Genomic DNA, 22,602 nt, shown 5'->3' with positions numbered 1-22,602 from the left:
AAACACACACACACACACACACACACACACACACACACACACACACACACACACACACACACATATATATTGCTACTAAGAATCATAACTTGTTATTTAACTACTATTGTATGAATGTATGTCAGTAAGTTTGGTATCAAATTGTAGTATTGTACATTAGTTAATTTCTTAATTTAAAAGTAAATATTAAGAAAAATGTCTAAATATCAATTTTTTTGTGTCACATGGTGTGTTGAATGCAGCATTGGTTCAGATTATATGTTTGTAATGGGCAAGTACAAAGTCTGTAGTTTTTACAAATTAAAAACTCAAATTACTGATTTTGACAAGCTAGAATATAAAATATGAACCCCATATCTTTTCTATTTGCTGAGATATTTCTACATTTATTGAATCAAACACAGTAGCCACATCCACCTCTTTCCGTTTTTGGAAATACTTGCTTATGTACACCTGCTTCTGTCTATGATGTGTGAATAATCAATTGAAAGCTTGGAATGTCCCCCTCATGATTTTCTGAGCCTCTATGAAGTATTTGTGGGAAACCCTTTATTTCCATGGTAGATATCAAGTGGTAAGTTAAGATATTATTGAGCTCGAAAAATCATATTTTTTAGACCCAAATACAACTTAGTTACTAATCTTGATAAATTGTAGTGGAATTCTGTGGTATTGATATAGTGATTTATGATTTTTTGTTATTTCAAAATGCATATATAAAACCTAAGAAAATTATTTTGGTTTACATTATCCACATGCAAAATTTGATTAGGCTTAGCACATTACGGCAAGCAGCAAATGAATACAAAGTTCGTAACTAGAAGAGATAATTGTTTTCTATACTTCATTTACTGTTCTATGTTTTAAGAAAAATAACTAAAATTTAAGAACTTTTTTTGCAAGTAGTAACAATGTATTATAACTGAAATGTGACTGTATTTTACAAAATACTAGTTCACTAGAACACAGTCAAGACGGGTCACTTTGTAAAAGCCATTTTTATATTATTAGATACAGTAACATGAGTGCACATGCACTGCGTCATTTAACTTCTGTAATGCTAGTCCAATTCTGCTGAAAGGTCTATAAATAAAATAATAAATATATATATAATGTTATAAGATTTAAGAAAAAGTGTAATTTATATCTATTTCCTAATTCTTTATGGTGGTTACAAGGCCGGTCAAATCTACCAAACCCACAAAGAGATACAATAGTGAAAATAACAGGTACAATATAAAGTTTCTTCTAAAAAAAAGTTGGATAATTATCTGGAGGTTATAGAGATTCCACATGTGAAATTTTACAATTTTCTGAATCATAAAAGTATTTTTAATCTGAAAATCCAAATTACTTTGCATGTTGGTTAGTCAACATTTGAAAAGAAAAAATGCACGAGCAAATGATTACTTAAAAAAGCTTAAGCTTAATAAAAAAAATCTGATGTTTTGTGTATGAAAGCCTTATAATATTTACTGATAATCTGCAAAATTGTGTGAAGATACACATACTGTATTAAAAGTTATAGGGTGAAAAGTATAACAAGCACAAAATGGTTACACGGTCAGTCCCTGGGACCAAGCCCATAGTGAGAGAGTTAATAAGTGACAAAAATGTCCATAGATATAGTAGTCATGGTAACTAACAACTGTAAGAAGACATAATCAAATTGTGTTGAGTTGATACAATGCTGATAAAGTGAGGAATCCATATTTTTTGTTCAAGTTTAGAACATATTCATTCAGATTTTGTGTATTTATAGAAACTTTAATTTGTGATGCTTTTTGATCCCTTTCAAGACTGTTATTAAAAATCAGTATCACCTTTCACAGAAGTATAGGTGTTTTGTTATTATTATTATTTTTTACTTATTTCTTTTAATTTTTAAAAATTTAATTATAAAACTATGGTGATAAAATACATTCAAAATATATAATTTTGCTGAAAGCACATATCCTTCTTGTATGCTTATCTGAACTGTTAATCATCTACTTAGTTCTTCAACAATTTGAATTGCTTCCTCCTGACTCCAATACGAATTCTATTTGTTATTACTTTTGATGGTTCTACTAGAAAACAGGACAGGTTTCATATTCAACTCAGTTATTTTTCTGTACAATTCACATGTCATATATTTCCTCATATGCCTCAGTTTTGGCATTTTTCTTGAATAAATTTTATATGAATTATTTATGTAACTTTTCCACAGGACTCAAAAAGAGACAGAGGAAATGAAAGAACTAAAAGGTCTCATTTTGAGGAACAAAGTTATCACAATCTGTATACTAGAGAAATTCAGTGGAGGTCACCACCACGTTCTCAGTCCACAATAACTCCAAATAGAAGAGCATGTTCATTGTATATTCAGACTGATTCTTTCCTTTGGGACCATGTAAAGCGTCATGAGTCTACAGATACAAAAGTTAAAGAAGAAATTATTTCACTTATAGCACAGCATGTGAATGCTGTAAATCGTATATATGAAGACACAAATTTTAATGGATATACTGGAATAAAGTTTGTTGTTCAGAGAGTAAAGGTGAGTTACAGATAGATTACATCTACTTAGAAAACTGTTTTTCTTGGTTTATATATATTGGTGAATTTGAGAAATGTTTCTGTGAAATGTTTTGTCAAAAATTATAATTATTGAAAATTGATAACATATACAGTTAGAGCTTCATGTGTATTTGAACACAAAATCCTAGTATTATCAATTTAAAGTCAGTAATATGTGACACTTATGTATCATGTGTGGCATACATCTTTGTAAGACTGATAGTTTGAAATTACATTATTTTTATCCAGCCCAGTGTGAGCTTCTAGTAGGTAGAGTATACAATATGATTTTGTAATTGACCCTTTGTATATTGCTGATGATAGGGCCTTTTGCTCAATACTAGAGTTTTTCAGGAACATCTTATCACAATCTCTACACTAGAAAAATTCAGTAGAAGGTACTGCCTTGTTCTCAGTCCACAATAACTTCAAAAGAAGAGTATGTTCATTGTACTTCCAGACTAAAATTTATTTTTGATTATAAGTGTTATTTTTTATTATTATTAAAACCTTTTAACATATATATGCTATGATTTTAAGACACTACTTACTTATGAAACAACAAATTATGTTGACATTTTGTGATATATGTTTGATTTAGTACTTTTATTTATTTTACTTATAAGTCTTTTATAAATGACTAAACATTAGAATTAATGCTGTATTTACTGTAAAATCTATATTACTCTCAGTAACATGCTGTAGTATTCATTTAATGAACAATGATTTTTCAAATAAATATGTTATGTATTGCACAGTGCTCTCATTCATAATCAGACTACATTTTCTGTCTAATGAATCTATTGACAATGATTGTTATAATAATTTACAAAGCGTTACAAAAAATACATTTTAATAACAGCAACATGTGCTTAGTTTAGTATCATACATAAAGAAAACAGACTGTTTCAGAATTTACACATTCTAATTTACTAATGGTGGAATGTGCAAATTTCGAATTGTTCAAATAAATATGCTGTTGTGTGTTGCCATGGTGCTCTTGTTCCTACAGTCATTGTAGTTTGGATTTGTGCATGAAAACAAAATAAAGAATTTTAGGTTGTTGTAATTATTTTTTTATGCTTTTAAGTAGTACGTGTTAACCTAAAGGAAAAGCTTTGTCTTTGTGTTAAGCTACAATGACAATGAAATCCTTTAATGTTGTCTTATAAATTCAGAAATAATTTTTTAGACTTTTTGAATCATGTTATATCCTGTAAAGTGTGTTTTATCTGTGAGTGAAAACACCAGTTGCCAGATTGTTGTTATAGTATGTATTTGGATGTCCTTTGTTAATCAGTACAGGGATAGTTACCCAGATCCTAGTTTCTATTTTATGCATTGGGTATGAAAACCAACATGTAAAATAATTTTTTGTAAGAATTTTATTTACAAGTTATTGTAAATTCTTGACATTTCTACAGTTACAAAAACATTTTATTTCTTTATTAATTATGCCGTTTGGTTATCTATCTAGTTACTTAAAATAATACATATACAGTTAATTACTTAATGAGCAGTAAATGTAGACTTTGACCTATATAAAACAGTATTGTTTTTAATTTCTCTTCAGATCAATGATTCCTCTGAATGTGATACACCTATGAAGAGAGGAAGCAATCCTTACTGTATCCCCAACATTGATGTGTCTAACTTCTTGAACCTAAACTCTCAGACTAATCATGATGAATTCTGCCTTGCCTATGTTTTCACATATAGAGATTTTTCTGGAGGAACTCTAGGTTTAGCTTGGGTTGCTTCTGCATCAGGTATAGCAGTTAATAAATTTACAGAACATTTACTTAAAACTTTATATTCAACAAAGAATCTTAAAAATAGTTCAAATTACTTAAGAGGACAAGTTATTTTAAAAGGCAGACAGTTGGCCTTATTTCTAAAAGTGCTCAAGTCATTGGGTTCTTTTTAATTGTGATTTATGTAATTTTGTGATCCTGCATCCAATTTTTTTAAAAAAACTTGTACATACTGAAGTAATATGAAATGTACTATTTGCATGAAATATTGTATTATAACAAGTTACAAGCTATTCAATTCTTTTGTACAAGACAGGCTTTGTTTAGCTGTCCCTGGTACAGTGCCAGTCAAGCATTGGAAATGTGATTGTAAATATAATTAGAAGCTGTTTTAGCCTTGTGTATATTAGAGGAGACAAGAAACACTGTCCATAAACATGGTTACTATATGTAAATATGAGAACAAGTAATAGAAAAATTTATTTTTGGCCATCTAGCAAGTTTACTAAAGTAGATATAGATAGAGAGACTACACCCCTTCCCAAATGTGGAGTTTGTTTGTTTGGTTTTGAGCAAAGCTACACAAGGTCTGTTTGTACCAGTCATCCCTAATTTTAAAGTAATAGATTAGAGGGAAGGCAGCTAGTCAACACCATTCACCACCAACTCTTGAACTTCGCTTGTCAGACTAAATAATGGAATTTGTTCATTACTTTTGTAATTCACCCACAAAAATAGGTTATTTTGATCTATGTACAACTTGGTGCAATTATATACTTACCAAAGATTATAAAAAAACAAATGTTATGAAAACAAATTACTGCTGAAGGTGAATACTAGTATATATATATTAATTCAAGAAAACATTTTCTCACAATTATTGTAGTAGTTAGTTGATTGAAACTTAATATCAAAAAAGTAAAAATTCATTCTGTACTATCAGAACATTTACCTAAAATCCTATTTATTAATATATTATTTACAAATATAAGTTAAATTACCTATCACTGTTACATAATGCAGAAAAAATGTTTCATGTGGTATCAGGTTAATTTTATATTTTTATCTACTTCACAAGTAAAATTTAATAAATACTAATATATTTTTATATCAGGATGTACAAACAACTTTATTTCTCTTTAGAAGTACATGTAATTGGAACACATGACTCACTTAATAAATATCATTGAAGAAAACATTGACAGTGGATATTTACCTTCTAACTGTCTTCTGTGTATAAAGGATGTTTCTTACATTTACAAATGGTCCATTACTATGAAGGACTTGAATTCTAAAAACTTCCTTGAACTGACTATATCTTCATCTCCAAAGAACTTTGAATTCAACAATGAATAGTAACTTTAGGTTAACAGTAGTGCAATGAGTACTAAGATGGCTCCTAACTCTGCTAATATATTTTTGGGTCATATTGAAAGCTAGCTCTTACAGCAAAGCCCTGTGAAACCTCATGCTTTGAAAGATTCATAGTTGACATTAGGCTATTAATTACTTTAGACATTTTTTTGTATGCTAACACCTTTCACAAAACAATCAAGTTTATCCTTGATTACTTTCCTATCCAAATTAACTTCTTCACATCTTTGTCTCTTTTAATGTTGGCCTTTTACACATCAACATTTATAGAAAACTTACTAGCACACCACAGTATTTACATTACAAAAGCCCCCCCACCCACCCATTTGAACATCATCTACAATCAAGTACTCTGAATCAAGAAAATCTATACTGTTGAAACAAATTATAGAAAATACACTGAGGATCTGAAACAAACCATGTTACAAAGAAGCTATAAAGTTACCAAAATTGACAGACATGTTGAAAAAGCTAACAACACTCGAAGCAAAATCATTCTTAAACAGTGTAATACTAATGAATCAAACAAAATTATCCTTTTTATTACCTATAATGTTGAATAGAAATGTTCTGCTTATTCTAAATAAAAAAACATTTCATTTAGTACAACTTAATGATTGCATAAAATATACATTCTTCAAAGTTCCCATTATCTCCTTCTGGAAGACCAGAATCTTAAAGATAGCTTTGTTTATGCAAAAAAAAAGGATTTATAAACCACTACATAATGATTTCCTTCTGTGGATTAAAGCTTGTTGTCTAACCTGCAAGTTCATAAGAACTACTGATTCCTTTTTTCTACAAATATGACTGAAAACACTTAAATTACTGAAAAAATTACTTGTATAATACATTTATCTCGTACATTGTAAAAAATGCCATCATCAGTACACAGGACTCCAAATGACTCTCAGAGTATTACTATTGCCCAAAACTTCAGTCAACCTATTTATATATAATGATATGATTGTCATAGGTATTGAAACTGGTTTCAAAACTTAAGCTGTTAGAGAAATGAAAAAAGCCTATTGGATTACTACTTTAAATGCTGTTCAACCTTGTGAAATAAACCTACATCTTGTGAACAATGATCTTTGGTCATTAATTAGTTCTCTTTCTGACAAATAAATATATTTAAAAAAAAATTTAGTTGTAGTGTAAAGTTTTGATTTTTGCCCCTAATTTTTCTTAATATGTATTACTTATTTATGATAATTCTCCATTTTTGTTTGTTACCTCCACTACCAAAGGCAGATGGAGGTTATGTTTTCATCCCCGTGTTTGTCAGCAAGATTTCTTGAAAACAGCTGAATGGATTTGGACGAAAGTTAGTATACATTTGGACTAAGACCCAACTCAAAAGTGTTTAGTTTTTGGAGGGTCAAGGTCACAGCAAGGTTATCAAAATCCAAACAATTTGTATCTGTTAACATGGAGACTGATTTTTCACACTATTTTTGTTCTTTAACTCAGTCAAAAATGATCTGATTTTGATGAAACTTGTTGGAAATATCTAGAATATTATTCCTCATTGTCCTGCCAAAAATGGTTTGTGCTCATTGATAATGACGGATGTATAGACACATTTTCTAATCTTATGAGAGCCGAATATGATCAACACTGCACGGTGGAGGTACGTACTCTACTGAGCGCCCCTCTAGTTTTTTATTTTTTAATTCTTTCTGTTTAATATATTCTTGCTAAGTGATTTTCATATCATATATTTTCTTTATAAGTATGCAATATAGTTTCCCTTTTAAGTTGAAAATTTTTAAAACAAAACCTTTCTAACTAACCTCTTTATATCTATCATTCTCATTTCCTGTTGCTTTACACAAAGGAAATGAGTTGCACCTGCAACATTCTTTTCAAAAATAATCATAACACTTTTGAGATATCATGGTAGTTCACTTTATGTAACCAGAATCTTACTCCACCTTTTGTCACACTTTACTTGGTCATTCTCAGTTTTCCCTCTGACAAAGAAAGGCCTGTGTTTCAAAAGTGCTCATGTTATAGAGTTTCTTATTTTATATCTGCTGGTGTATAACAGTGCTTTGTGAATTTGGTTGTTATCTTGGATGGAATGTTATTCTGCATTTAATGTAACTTAGGTAACATTTTTGAACAAATGTTTTAGACATTTTGACAATAATTTCTTACTAGTTATAGGATACAATATGTGATCAATCTATTATGGCAATGTCGGCAAACAGTTCTAAGTAAGCCCCTTTTTGCCACAACTTTTTATGCTCAAATCAGGAATTATGTTCACCACCAGTATAATTTATTAAAGTGTTCAGCGGAAAGTAGACAAGGTAGCCGAGTTTATTGAACAAAGGATTCTAATTGATATGTTGTGAACCCAAATTCTTTTTACTTTGACAGGAGCTTCAGGAGGTATCTGTGAGAAATACAAATCTTACACAGAAAATATTGGAGGTCGACAGGTGCAGAATAAAAGGAGTCTCAACACGGGTGTAATTACATTTGTCAACTATAACAGTAGAGTACCTCCCAAAGTTTCAGAGTTAACACTCGCTCATGAAATAGGCCACAATTTCGGATCACCAGTAAGCCATAGGGTTTTTATTTGCCCTCTTTATTTATGGTTATTATTTCAAATTAAATTAAGATTTCTTGTATTCTGTATGTATATAATAATTTTTCTTATTTTATATTAATCTCTAAAAATGTGTTTGTAGAACTTAAACACTCATTGTACCTTTACTTTTGTTTTTTGTAAGTTCTAGTTTTTTACTTTTAATAAAATATAAATGACAATTAATACTTTGAAACCTAATATTGTTTGGCTTTTTTATATTTTATGGTTTTAACTTATGATCAAACTACAGTACATTTTAATGGCTAAGATCTTAAAAAGTTAGCTAAGCCTCAGTTGATGCAAGTTTCTGTGTGCAAGTTGGAAAGTGTGTTCATCAGAGGAAATAATAAAATTCTAAATTTTTTTATCACTTTAATATAGTGTTTCCTAACTTCTCCATTTCAAGGACACTAGTACAAAAACTACACCATACCACCATTTGCAATGTTTGTACTAAAGTGAGAATATAGCCACACACAAAACAGCTGTAAAGCATAAAGTGGTAAATAAAATGGCTTGAAGCCCTATTTTCATGTGGTCATCATATTGAAGTTTTTATTTTAACATATTTTAATTTTTGTTTAAAAATTGTTATAGAAAAGGTTAATTATTTTGTGACATGCCACCAGTTCATTTGTGATGCACTGGAGTACTGTGGTACACTTTCAGGAAAACTGCTTTAAGCTCTTGCAAATATTTAAGGTTTATATTGTAAAAAAAAAGGCTCAGAATTATGGTTATTTATTCACATAGAAAATTCTGTGTAGTACCTACTCCATTAACTAATGCAATTTTTGAAAGTTTTGACTTAAGAAAACAAACTAACCTGAATATAAGCATCACTTAAAATTTAAAACATTGTCGTGATTTTTTAATACTGGAAGTGAAAAGAGTTGAGCACAGGTAAATATATTGTGTGTTTGTGTTCTAGTTTTTCACATGTATATATCTCCATAGGAATATGAGGCAATCAAGTTCTAGCATTTCTTTAATATTTTAATGATGAAAAGTCTAAATATCCTTTTAAAATGTACTGCATTTGGAAAATGGGGAAGTTTTTCATAGTAAATATATTATTTTGATATGAATAGTTCTTTTACTAGTAGCAGTTTTTATATTTGTTGAGAACATAACATGTTATCGTAAAAGACTGATGTTTTCAACATAGGTTATATTATAATTTTTGAGGAAGCAAACCTTTCAGTTAAAAATGACAAAATATACTTCACTATTTATATTGTAGTCTTGAAAATCTATTGGCGGTTTTGTATTTTAGCATGACTATCCAGATGAGTGTCGCCCAGGTGGTACTAGAGGAAACTACATCATGTATGCCAGTGCCACATCAGGAGATAGATACAACAATAACAAATTTTCTCTGTGTAGTATTCGCAATATTAGTGCTGTTTTACAAGCTGTATATAACAGTAATGGAAAAGAAAATTGCTTGTTAGGTATGTTTGTGTCTTCTGATTTCTTTGAGCATTTCTTTATCCAGCTCTACCTTGATACCTGTTCCATTCTCATGATTACATTGTTATTTATTATTTATAACCTATATGTTGCATTTATTATGTCTTAACTACATTTTATTCTAATTGAAGGATTGAAGCTATAATGAAAAAGGGTTTAATAAGATATTGTTGTAATTTCTAAAGGTAGAATATTAAAAGTTACATACAATGAAAAAAAACAACAACATTGTATCGGAAATAGTATTACTAATAACTTTTACACAACTTAATTGTTTTAAGTAAATATCAGGACATTAAAATCTATGTGGTGTACATGACTGCTCAAAATTTTAATTCAAGACGAGTAGGAGAAATCAATTTAAGCTACCTTTCAAAATCCATTATTAAAGCAATAGTCATATATTTAAGTAACATTTAACTGTTATCAAACACACAGAGATATACATTAATATTGAAAGTTTTATAAAGTTTATCTGTAAAGTGTAGTACAATCTACTGGTGTATCTTAAACATAAGATGTGTATGTTTATCTTTGCCCCTATGCCAGAGGTAACTAAAATATGAGAGTTCTTAAGATTAAAGAATGTGAAGGAAAGAATATATGAAGAGATTATGTAATTGTTGAGAATTGTTTTCTCTAGACTAGTTTTGGGATTAATTTATTTCTCGCATGGTATAATAAATGATTTCACCACACTTAAATTAGTCCACTTTGTCATTAATCTTGTAAGAAAAGCTCAGAATTACTAAATGGCTATTTGTTATCAGTATATAAAACTTTAAAAAATTGAACAATGTAAAACTGTGAGTTTTTTTGTTCTCTGTTTTCCATAAAATTCATTTAATGATGAATATAAGCATTTGAAAAATAAGTGTTAAAAGAACAACCAACATTTGTTGTGAGTGTTGTTACTAAATTGTGAATTGTACAATCCTAGTAGGAACAAAGTTATACTCTTACGTAAACTTTGTGTGTAAATACAGTGTATGTGTGGATCATGTTTAAAAATGCAAACTCAAAAGGATATTTGAAATCTCTTTGTTGGTGTTTTGATTAATGGTGAAAGAAATATGAGAAGGATAATTTCCCAGTCTATTAAGTTTTTAATTGATGTATTTGGATACAAGAACTAGCACTAAAATTCCATAGTCACCTGAAAAGTCACTGCCTATTGTTGTATCACGTTCATTATGAACCTAAAAGTGAGACCATGTTTATAGCGTAATTGTATAATTAAAACTAATATTGTGTTTAGGACTATATGAGATTCATAAAATACATTTACTGTGCCATCTTTTAGCATCAAGTTGTTTGCATACACAAATCCTTCACAAGAATTAAAAAAAATGCAAAAAGCTTGAGCTAAATTTCAACAATTGTATGAGGTGACAAATTATATTTGGTTTAATGAGTATAGAATTGCTAGAAAGCAAATCCTATGAAAGAAACTCTGATACAGTATCTTACCTCATCTTACGTAACAGCTTTTCTTGAGTTGTACTGCCTTCTATACACACAAATATTTGCTCGCCACTAGCCGCAATACCCCCATCTACCCTTGTGTAGTCACGTGAGATATCTACATGCTATCATGCAGCAATAGGAGAGCAACACAACTCCAGTCGTCGCTAGCTTCCTCTCCTCCATGCAGCCTGTAATCACTTCTCGATTGGCAGTTCTACTGATAGGACATGTTTTTGCTCATGCTTTCTTACTGATTGTTTCTTTTTTCAAATTAGAGTAGATTAATGCCATGATGCACACATACTCTGGTAGAACATGCTTTGGCATATCACTGTTATCAAACTCCGTCTTCATGCATGGCTTTTTTCTGGTTCCTGGCTAGGTGGGCCAACTTTTTTTTTACTTGCAACTTGTCGCATCTTTGTTTTCCCATTTCTTAACTTACTTTTTTGGCAGGAGCCTCTCGGTCTCTTCAGTTTTGGGCTATCACTGTCTTGTCAGTCATGTTTCATTTTCACTGATATGCCCATGGTCTACCATTTACCAGTACTTTCCCTTTTATTTCTTTATCTCTGCATCACCCATCTCCTTTGTCCTGCCTCTCTCCTGGATTGGGACTTCAATTTAGTCCTTCATGCCCTTTTCCTCTGTTTGAGCCTTTATCCACCTGTTTCTTCTATCACCTCTCCTTCAAGACTTTTTTCCTTCCTCCTGTTGGTATGTGGACATAATAGTCCACTGCACTTTATTTCACTGTGCGTATGTTGCCTTTTTTTCCTGACTGTTCTTTTCTGCCCAAGACATTGGCTGCTTGGGAGGGTGCTTCCACATTCATATCCATCTTCCTTCCTTTCATATCATACCTTTCTTACCATCCAACTCTGCTCACCTCCTCCGCCTGGTTAGAGCTTTCCACTGTTATGGGCTGCACACTGATTCCTTCTGTATTCCCATTCCCATTTATTTATTCCTTGGTATCCTTCCTTGTCCCGTTAACCTTTCTCCTACTGTCCTTATGGGTTGGATTTGCATGGCTTATTCCTCCCTTTCACTAGATATTTGTCATGTTTTCTTTGTCTCTTCACATCATACTGTCACCTGCTCATTTCCATTCTCCATTGGTATCCATTGGGATTCTAGCTATTTGTGACAGGAGGAAAGATATAGTATTGGAAGTTAAAATTTTTCTACACTGAAATTGTATTTCTGATATATACTTTCCATCACTCACATTTCCCATCTGACCTCCCTACTTCTTGTGGGGTTTGTATGTACTGCTCTATCTCTAGTGATTACGAGCTGCATGGAAGAGAGGGTGCTAGTAGTGATAGGAGTTATGTTGCACTCCTATTTGTGGAGGGTTGCTGTATGATCATTTGTATGCTATGCAGATGTCTCACATGAAGACACGAGGGTAGGTGGGAGTATCAAGGCTAGTGGTGAGAAAATATTTGTGCATGTAGAAGGCAGTATAATTTGAGAAAAGCTATTTGTAGGTATCTATCAAAAATACATTTTCAGTGTTGGAAAATGTTAACATCTGTTTTTTTTTTAAGATTAGGAGCAATGTGATTTAATTCCAGCATATGTACAAAAATATTTAAAAATTGGCTGCAATGTACATGGTGACTGTTGGCTCAGCAGCAAGTCTGAATGCTTATAACACTCAAAAAACTGGTTTCAATACTTGTTATGGGCACAGTACAGATAGCTCATTTTGTGGCTTTGTGCTTAACTACAAACAAACAAAGCTATTTATAAATATCTATCCATACACTTTCTTAAAATACTTTATTTTTGTTAACGTACCCCATTATGCATCAATCCAGACCAGTGCTTAAAACTAAGAAAACTTTTTTGTGATTACAGAATTTGAAAACATTTTGTTCTTGTTGATTAAAAAAAATAACAGAAATAACATTATTTACTTTTTTTTGGTTAAATGTTTTTGTGAAATAGATTATTACTGTAGTATGTGTTACAATTGTGTGATAGAATATGAGTACATGAGGTTGAGTGTTTATATCTGTGTCAAAAAATGTTGGCTTAAGAAGACATTATCCTTGTTATAAATACATATCATACTATCAGTATGGATTATACTTTATGTGCCATTACTAACATAAACACAACTGTAACCTAAGATAAATAAACAATTAAGAGGTGTAGCTTCAATAAGGTGTATATTACTTTTACAGTAGTAATTGTCTTGTATTATTGTGTTGACATTACAGTGTTGTATGATCTTTGGAAATTAACTGGCTGACTATGCCTTCATGAGAGAAAAAACATTGTAAAAGCTGTCAAAGCAATTTTTGTTCTCTTTATTTAATAATAATAATAATAATAAAAAAACACATTCAAACTCACCATCTGTATTCTATTACTTATTTTACAGTATTGTTTAACTTCTAAAATGTGTTTTAGATCAGATTTTTAGCAAAATACCAATCACTATGTACCATATTAATGTCTTTTTTTCTTGTGTATTGTACTATAGCAGATTTTTTTTCTTTCTCTCATTTGATTGATAACAGAGGATGGAGGACCTTTCTGTGGTAACAAAATAGTTGAGGAGGGAGAGGAATGTGATTGTGGCTGGGATATCAATGAGTGTAGTGAAAGATGTTGTTATCCTAAAGAAGTAGAACCATACAAAGAAAGAGATCCAAGGGCAAAGCCATGTACCAGACGCCCAGACACTCAGTGCAGGTTGGTTTAAAAATGTTATTCCTATAAGATTTCGAAAAAGGTATTGTGTTTGTGAAGAGAAAATGGATTTTTAAATAACTTCTGGTGATTTCAAGAAATTACAGTGTAAGAATGGGAAATTTGCTCTGTATTTGTTGCCAAACCTGAACTACTTCAAATAATTTAAAATTGGCTGAGGTATTGTTGTATTTCTCATTTTTTCGTTTTTTGTAACAGCTTCCTCCAGTCTTAATTGTTTTTTCTTTTTAGTTACTAAACTATATAAGAGTAATAACTAGTGGATATGAATACATTTTACTTAGGCATGAAAGACTTCTACTAACTACTTTTAATTTCATTGTTTAATAAACAAGACACTATATGTAGTCATCCCTATTTATAGATAAAATAAATAGTTACAGCTATTACAAACTGATATTTTGGTTTTCTGAGAAGATGACTGACAAAGGTAAACTATTCTTTTGTCATATAATCAAAGGGACCACATTTTTCCTTTTTTTTCTTTTTTCAGAGCTTGTTTATGTTTTATGAATTTTCTGTGTTGGTATAAACAGAAACATAATTTTACCTTCAGTATTAAGTTTACTATTTGCTACCATTTAACCCTCTCTCTCTCCATGGACTTCTTTTTCTGTGAATGTACAAGGTTTTAGTAAGTTACTTTCACAATTTAATTAAACTACTTTCTTTTCATGTCATACCAGTAGGTATAGCATAAAAACATAGCTAATAATCCATATTTTAATAGTGTATAAGTTTTAGTTTCTTACTTTTATAAGGCAATATTTAACAAAATCTAGAATTTTCTCTAGTGTGAAAATTATGACATTTGCTCTCTATGCATCTCCTCTTCTCTAATTTATTTACCACCCCTTCAAGAAGTATGAAATGTAATGTAAATTACCTGTTATAATATCATCATCATTCAGACAGTGCATAATTTTCATAGATTTCAATTTTGTTTGTTTAAAGAACCATGAAGTCGACAACTAGATCTCCCTTGCCACACCCACCTGTCACATTCTTGCTTCCAGAAATTGCCAATAGTTCTCTCTACCATTTAATACTATATTATTTATGACCAATAGAAAGCTGTGGTTTTCATCTATCAAGTAATATTATATTTCGTTGTTTTCTGTAAAGAGAATTGCAAATTTTGCTTTCAGTTCAAGCTTGATTCCCATGGGAAACACATTGACGAGCTTAGATGAATTTTTAACAGCTGTTGTTGCATAGTTTGAGAGCCAGAAAAATTGTTATAGTTATGGAACATTGTCTGCTTTTTGGATGTTATTATTCTGTGATCTTTGCTGCATTATTTAGTTAAGTAAAAAATTATTTAGTGCAGTACTACCATTAGTATGAAAAAAAAAAAGGGTTAGCAAAAAAAGACCCAGGTAAGTACTTTTTTCTTGTTTTTCCTGTGTATTCTTTGTTTATTATTATAAAAGTAACTAAAATGTAAAAATAGGAAACTTTTAATGTTAATTAAGGTTAAATTAGGTGAAATAACAATAATAATATAATAAAAAAATATTCATATAATATGCTCGTGCATAATGTACTTCAATAGCATAACATTTGAACGTTTGAATTTATTTAGGAGGTTTTAGAAATTATGCAAATAAAATTTGAGATTTTGAAATGAAAAAAGTATTTTAAATCTCAATGGGGAAGTCATTTAGCACTTGTACTAGTATATAAAAATACTATATATATATATATATATATATATATTCAGGGACAAATCTTTAGTAAAAATACTTCATTAAAAAATATGATTTTTCTTGTCTACAAAAGACTTATTATGTTTACTAAAAGTGCCAAATTTTGTGAAGATACACATACTGCATTAAAAGTTATTGTATGAAAACTATGACAAGCACAAAATGTTCGTGAGGTCGGCCCTTGGGACCAAGCCCATAGTGAGAGAGTTATTTAAACAGTTAAAATCACAATTATACACATGTATGTGTTTATTATTAGAAGAATCACTTTGACATCCATCATTTCTTTTATATAATGTAAATCTACTAATGTGTCAACAGGTACACATTGCAGAACAAGACAGCTTTGAATATAATTTCTGTTTGGAATGATTAGCATTTATTTTCTGACCAATACTGTGTGAGTTAAGTAGATCACTTCATAAACCCATATGTTTTTTCCTTCATCTGAAATATTATGCTTAGTACTGTGTACATAATGTAAAGTAATCTTTTGATGTGGATTTCATATATTATTGTTTACAAATGTGTGTTGTTTTATCTTCTAGTCCAAGCCAAGGTCCTTGTTGCACAGATGCTTGTCATTTTGAAAACAGTAACAAACTGTGTCGAGAGAGATCTGATTGTAGTTTCCAGTCAGTGTGTGGATATCCTTTTACAAACACACTTGAGGGTGTTTAAAAGAAGAAAGAATGTGCTTTTTATTTTTTAGAGATTCGTGATGCATAAAAATAGTTCAATATTAAGTCAATAACATTTTACAGTTTGTAAGATTCAATTATAAGGAATCATCTAAAATGGATGTTTTATATTGTTTCAGACTGAACTTTATTATTGCAGTAATGTTTAACCCAGAGCTCACATTGAAATAAGTGATCCAGAATTTACATAAAAGCTTCCTGACCTGATCTAAAGATAAATATTTCCTAAACAAAAGAGTATTTCATTAAACAAGCATTTTGTGAAGATCCTAAACTGATGTTTCTAAAGTATGGGAGATTCGTAGAATTCCAAAGTTTTGACAGCTACCTTGGAAACAAAGAGAAATGTGTGGACTATATTAATTATAGCTGGTGTTTGAAAGCAAGGAAGTTTATGGTCATTATCCACTAAGTATATTTTACAGATAAGTAAAGTCTGTTCTGTCTATATGTATGTCAGTTGTAGAATAAATATTTCTTTAAGACCTCTTTTGGGTAAGTTTGCTACAAAACAAATCTATAGTAATAACTTCAAAAGGACTGTCTTTTTCACTTTTTGTTTCAGCCATTTATTTTTTAAATTTTTAGTGCTTGTCTTTGTTTTAAATTTTCTGTGCTCCAAGAAACATATTGTAAACTTGTGTTATTATGTTTTGGTTATTTGTTCTAAACAAACCAGTACACTGTATTTTTATATTAAGCTTGTTTTCATGCATTGACGAGTCCCTTTTTTGTGGATGAATGCCATCAGTAATTTTTACAACAGTTTATCTGAGTTTATGATAACCAGTGTACAGTAATAATTGTTACAACTCTTAAGTACAGTGGACTTATGAACCAAACAACTCTGTTAAAATTTATGCATATTGTCACAAATACATGTCTAAAAGGTATTAAATTATTTGGATATTTGTTAGCATAAAACATACCTTTTGAAGTTTTGTTTCTGTGGATTAGAGGATTTTTCTAAAGGATGTCATATTTAGGCTTATTTTGTAAGTCATAGAACTGTGTTAATGTATTCTTTCCTGCTGCAGTAATCCCCCCCATTACATTTGGTGAGTTTTAAATAATTTCATTATTATTTCCTTCTCTGTTCACTAAATAATCCCTCCTTTACCTTTTTTGAGTTTTAAAGAACTTTATTAATGTGTTCTCCTCTGTTTACAGTAATCCCCCCACACTAATCATGTAAGTTTATAAGCTCTTTATTAGCCTGTTTTTCATTCTTCTCATTAACTTCTTCATTACTCTTGTCATGTTTTAAAGACTTAGAGAAATTATAATTAATTTTCAGGTTTTCTGTTGCTATCTATTCTTCCTCACATGATTGAGGACGTTGCTTTTCTAATTGGAAAAGAAAAATTAACTTTAAGTAATTAAGGTGATGTGTTAATCAGTTGGTTCTCATTTAGTTAAGTTCATTCATCTTCACATGTTGAATACTGACTTTTTTAATCTTATTTTATATACTGAATAATTTTTTTATTGTAATCATTGCTTTATATCACAAATGTGATATTATTATTTTTTTAAATAGCAAATATAAACCATTATATATAAATGCTTTCCTTAATTGAGGATTACTGGGAGGAGTGCATTATGCCCAGCTTCTCTTCCTCAGCCAAATAGGACTGAGTGTAATGAAGGCACTCAGGTTTGCTGGAATGGAGAATGTTCTGGATCCATCTGTGAGAAGTATGACCTAGAAGAGTGTTTTCTATCAAGTGATCATGGTGTAAAACCAGAGAAGATGTGCGAGGTTGCTTGTCAGGAGCGAAGTAAGAATTCAGGACTGTTTCTCTTTATCATTTACTTTGTGTAGTTATAGACTAGTAACTATAGTTAATATTTGGTAGATAGTGCACTTTTGGTGTTCTGTTGTAATGAACACCATGGATGCATTACTTATTTCATAGGTTTATGAATTAACAATAACTTTGTATATGTACATGATATACCCCCCCTCATCAAAAGCAATAGTTTATGTTCCCAGTTTGTTTCTGTTGATTTTGTGTAGTACCATAGCTTACTTTTCAGTCAAGAACTTGCTGTTACAAACTTGTGCTGACAGAACTTTACACCTCTCCCCCCCAAAAAAAGAGAGATTAAAGATGTATTGAAAATAAGTATCAGCCTAGCTTTTTAGTAATTAAGATACCAAAAACTTATAAAAGGTGATTGCTATATTATCAAATGGTTTTGATTTAACTTGTAAAAGGTAAAACAAAAAAAATGTAAATTATAAAACAAAAATATGTGAACATATTTTTAAAGTCACATATACATTGTAAAATTAAATTCAAACATTTATTTATAAGATCTTTGCAATGAAAATCAACTATTACTAGTATCTTCAAGTGAGGAATAGCTTACCTCTCAAAATATGCCATGCTTCCTGACCTAGAAAAGAGGCTGTTGGTTCTCTGATAAATTTCTGTCAAAAATTATTTGACTACATGCACATGTGGACCATGAATTGTGGCTGCATTTCTATGAATAAATCTTCTTTTCCACAACGAACATACTTGTGAAAGGTAAAGTATGTTTTATTGATATTTGTGTTCATTTGTTTACAATGCAGAAAAAAAGAGCTACAGTAGAATATATATATATATTTTTTTAAATATACTGTACGTAAGAAAATGTTTAATCCTTTCCAACCCAGTGGCATTATACTAGCCACTTCTGGACTTGCATTCATAAAAGTTAACTTAACACCACCTGGCTGGATGCACCCTGATCTAAGGATATAATTAAACCATTGAGCTTAAATAATTATAGAAAATAAACTTTCACTTGTTTTTTCACAGGTTTTGTGTTAATAATTCAGAATTGAAATTTATTCAATAGAAAAAAATAATTTAATCAAAAAATTTTTAATTTTTGGTTGATTTCAGTCCACTATGAACAAAAAAAACAGTTGTGTTTGTGAACCTTCCAAATTTTTGTTTGAACATAATATAGAATTCGTTAACCACTAGGGAGAAAGTAAAAGTGGTTTTGAATAAATTGAAGCCAATTTGAACCTTGTAACTTCCATTAAGTGAAGTTTTATCAATTTTAACCAATCACTTCTCAACTTTGGTTGTCATGGTGTTATTTAAACAGCAAGTATTTTAACTTGGGTAATTCATAGCCTGGAGACTTTAACATGTAATGAAAACTTTTTTCCTATCAATACCAACAACATAAGCTAACTTACCTTCTAGTACAGCAGAGAATTGCATAAAGGTCAGAACAAACTGATAAAAGCTTAGCTTGCAGATATGCCGCTGGAAGAAAAATATTTTTGTAAAACCTTTTGCCGTAAGTACATTTTTGATTTTCTTGTGTTTTTCCCATTAAAGCATTTGTAAAGTTTGTTTTATAATCGTATACTTCGTTTGAATTATGATATTGTAGTGTGATAGACAAAGAAATGTTTTTATGGAAAAAGATCTGGTTGAGAACTGTTAGGCTTAGTTAGGTCATTTTGTACTTTAATGTATCAAATTTTATTTCACTGACAAGGCCTACATTTGTTAGATCACGTTTACATTAGGCCTTATTAGCCTAAACAACTGCTTGAATGAGCAAAGAAAATCACTGAAAATCAATCTTAAAGAAAATATATGTAAATTAATATAAAACAAGTTTAAAACTTATTAAATATATTAAAATGTTCTGATAAATAGATAGTACAGTCTGCTTGCTCATAATTTTCATATGGTAAAAACGTTTTCATTGTGCATCAGTGATTGTAAAAACAATGAAACTACGTGGGGTGTTTTTCAAATGAAAACAGAGACAAAATTTACAGTTTCATAAAGTGAAAACTTTTAAGAATTTCCAAAGCTGAGAATTCATACAAATACTACATACATGAATATCTTACAAAAGCTACATCATCTGTGGAAAGTTTGAGTTTAAAGCAATCTCATTTAGTAGTTTTATTTTTGAATTGCAATAAAACAAACCATACAACAAGTAAATTGATTTGAATTAATGCACCTGGATGTTCCACTGTAAGACTCTGTAGTGTAAATTACAAGCAGGAGTTATTGTAAAGTATAAATCAACTGTCAAAGTATTTACTTTAACAAAATAATCATGTCAAGGAATATATAAAATTAATTTATTATGCGTATGTGGTGCAGAAAAACTAAAACCATGACATATTTGAGGCATGTGATCTGGAAAGAATTCTGATGTTATAATTAAAAGCTAGAAAGTCCATATAAAGAAGAAAGAGCTCTGTGGCAAATATATTGTGAGAAATAAAGTATTCTCAGATTTCATACGATACATATTGAATATTTGTTTGCACTGGAAGCTTGGAATTGTAAAAAATTCATTCAGTTAAATTTTGTTGTTTTTGACACCACTAGCTTTGAAATTTACCATTTTCAAAGTATTAAGTTAGAAATAAGCAACAAACATGTCCATAGACTATAGATTTGTAGCTTTGTTTGTTATGGGTCAGCATTAAGTGTTACAGACTTATAACTCCAGGGTTTAATTGTCCAAAGTGGACAGAGCACAGATAGCCTATTATATAGCCCTTTGATAAAAAAACAACACTTGTTGGCAAGTTTTAGATATTTGTACTCTCAAAATAAAAGTCTGAAATATGAAATTTTAGTTATAATGTTGCATCTGATTTGGAAGGAGAAATTAAACAGAATTATTTTTATAATTTGATATTATTTGCACCTGTAAAACCATAGAAGATACTGGGCTGGAAAGGGTTAACATTACAGTGGTTAATTTTTAGCTATTCTGCTTTTTAAGCATTTATGTAGATTATGGTTTTGTTTAATTTACACTATATCAGGTTTACAAAATATTAACATTGATGTATTATGATTCTCTTGGTTGAGAATTGTATTTGAGAAAGAGATCATTATTTAAAGTCTGTTGACCCTAACCTTTCAATTATATAGTAAAAATTGTGTAAATTTTGATACACCTCGAATATTTTATACAAATTTTTGATATATAAAAAATGTTTTTGTAGACCAACCAGCGACATGTAAGAGTACATACGAAATTGAGAGAATGAAAAATATTAAAGGAATCAAATTGAGACCGGGATCTCCATGTAACGACTTCAAAGGCTACTGTGATGTTTTTCAAAAATGTCGAGCTGTGGATGCAGAAGGCCCTCTAGCGCGATTAAAAAATCTCCTTTTTAATCAAAAAACTCTCGTGGATATTAGACAGTGGGTTACGGTAAGGTGACTTTCTTATAAATTTGAACTACCTCGCATGTTTGGACATGTTTTTTTTTAATTAAACTATTACTTTTAAAAAAAATTTTCTTGTGAAACTATATTTAGCTGTGTCTATTTATTTTGCATAAAATTACTGCTGATAATATTTTGAATGATATTGTTGTATTCAGATAATTATAAACTGCAATTTTTAATCACTATAAGATAGTTATTTGCTTATAAAACTTTATGGGATATTTAAATGGTATAATTTCCAATGATTTTGTTACTTTTATAAGAACAATAGGATCTTAAAGACAATAATAAAACTGATGAATTTAAGTATTTTAACTCCAATAAAATATATGAACACTACGGTTGTACTCAAAACCTTAAATGATTTATTAAAATACTTCGACATAACAAATATTCACCTACAGTGTTATTGGATTGATGTTTTTTTACAATCAAGAATTAATGAAATTATACAGCCGAATATTTTCTATAACTTAACAAATTCGGCTTTAGTAAGCAATTTGAGTGAGCCTGAGTGCAATATGAATAACTTAGTTTTATTCTTGCTGGGCATTAACCTCTACCGTATAGTGCATTATTCCATCTTCATAAGTATTTTTAATAGTAAGGATGACATAAACACCAATCAACCATATATATTATTATATATCTTTTGATTATAGAAAATGTTTCAAATTCCTAATTTCTTTATAAATAGTTTGAAAATATTTGTGCTGTATCTGATGGTCTAACATAACTTGGACAAGTTTATGTTATTTCACTGGATTTTATGTTGGCCTTCAACAATTAATACACATTTATTGGTTTTACCCTGATTACTTATGCAGCTTTAAACATTATTAATTTTATAAATATAGACAAGAAAATTACAAAATTATGCAAGTTTTTTGCAGATGTCCTACAAGTTATATTTTGACTTATACATGTATACACCTGGAAAAAAGTTAAGCACCCCCAAATATTTTTCAGGATTGCTTATTGAAAATAAGGTTTAATTTT

General features: G+C 30.0%; 1 protein-coding gene across 1 annotated transcript in view; it reads left to right on the top strand.

Moving 5' to 3' along the window:
• Positions 1 to 22,602, top strand: part of LOC106477018 (disintegrin and metalloproteinase domain-containing protein 10-like) — a 62,117-nt gene that overhangs the window by 32,667 nt on the left and 6,848 nt on the right. Inside the window, exons 5-12 of the mRNA XM_013937628.2 lie at positions 2,210 to 2,539; positions 4,133 to 4,328; positions 8,076 to 8,260; positions 9,569 to 9,746; positions 13,770 to 13,944; positions 16,220 to 16,318; positions 17,960 to 18,153; positions 21,372 to 21,586. Coding sequence (XP_013793082.1) covers positions 2,210 to 2,539; positions 4,133 to 4,328; positions 8,076 to 8,260; positions 9,569 to 9,746; positions 13,770 to 13,944; positions 16,220 to 16,318; positions 17,960 to 18,153; positions 21,372 to 21,586 — 1,572 coding nt within the window. The remainder of the gene's footprint in view (positions 1 to 2,209; positions 2,540 to 4,132; positions 4,329 to 8,075; positions 8,261 to 9,568; positions 9,747 to 13,769; positions 13,945 to 16,219; positions 16,319 to 17,959; positions 18,154 to 21,371; positions 21,587 to 22,602) is intronic.

This window comes from Limulus polyphemus, unplaced genomic scaffold (genome assembly GCF_000517525.1).
Source record: "Limulus polyphemus unplaced genomic scaffold, Limulus_polyphemus-2.1.2 Scaffold161, whole genome shotgun sequence".
NCBI lineage: Eukaryota > Metazoa > Arthropoda > Merostomata > Xiphosura > Limulidae > Limulus > Limulus polyphemus.
This window is presented reverse-complemented; position numbering and strand designations above follow the sequence as displayed.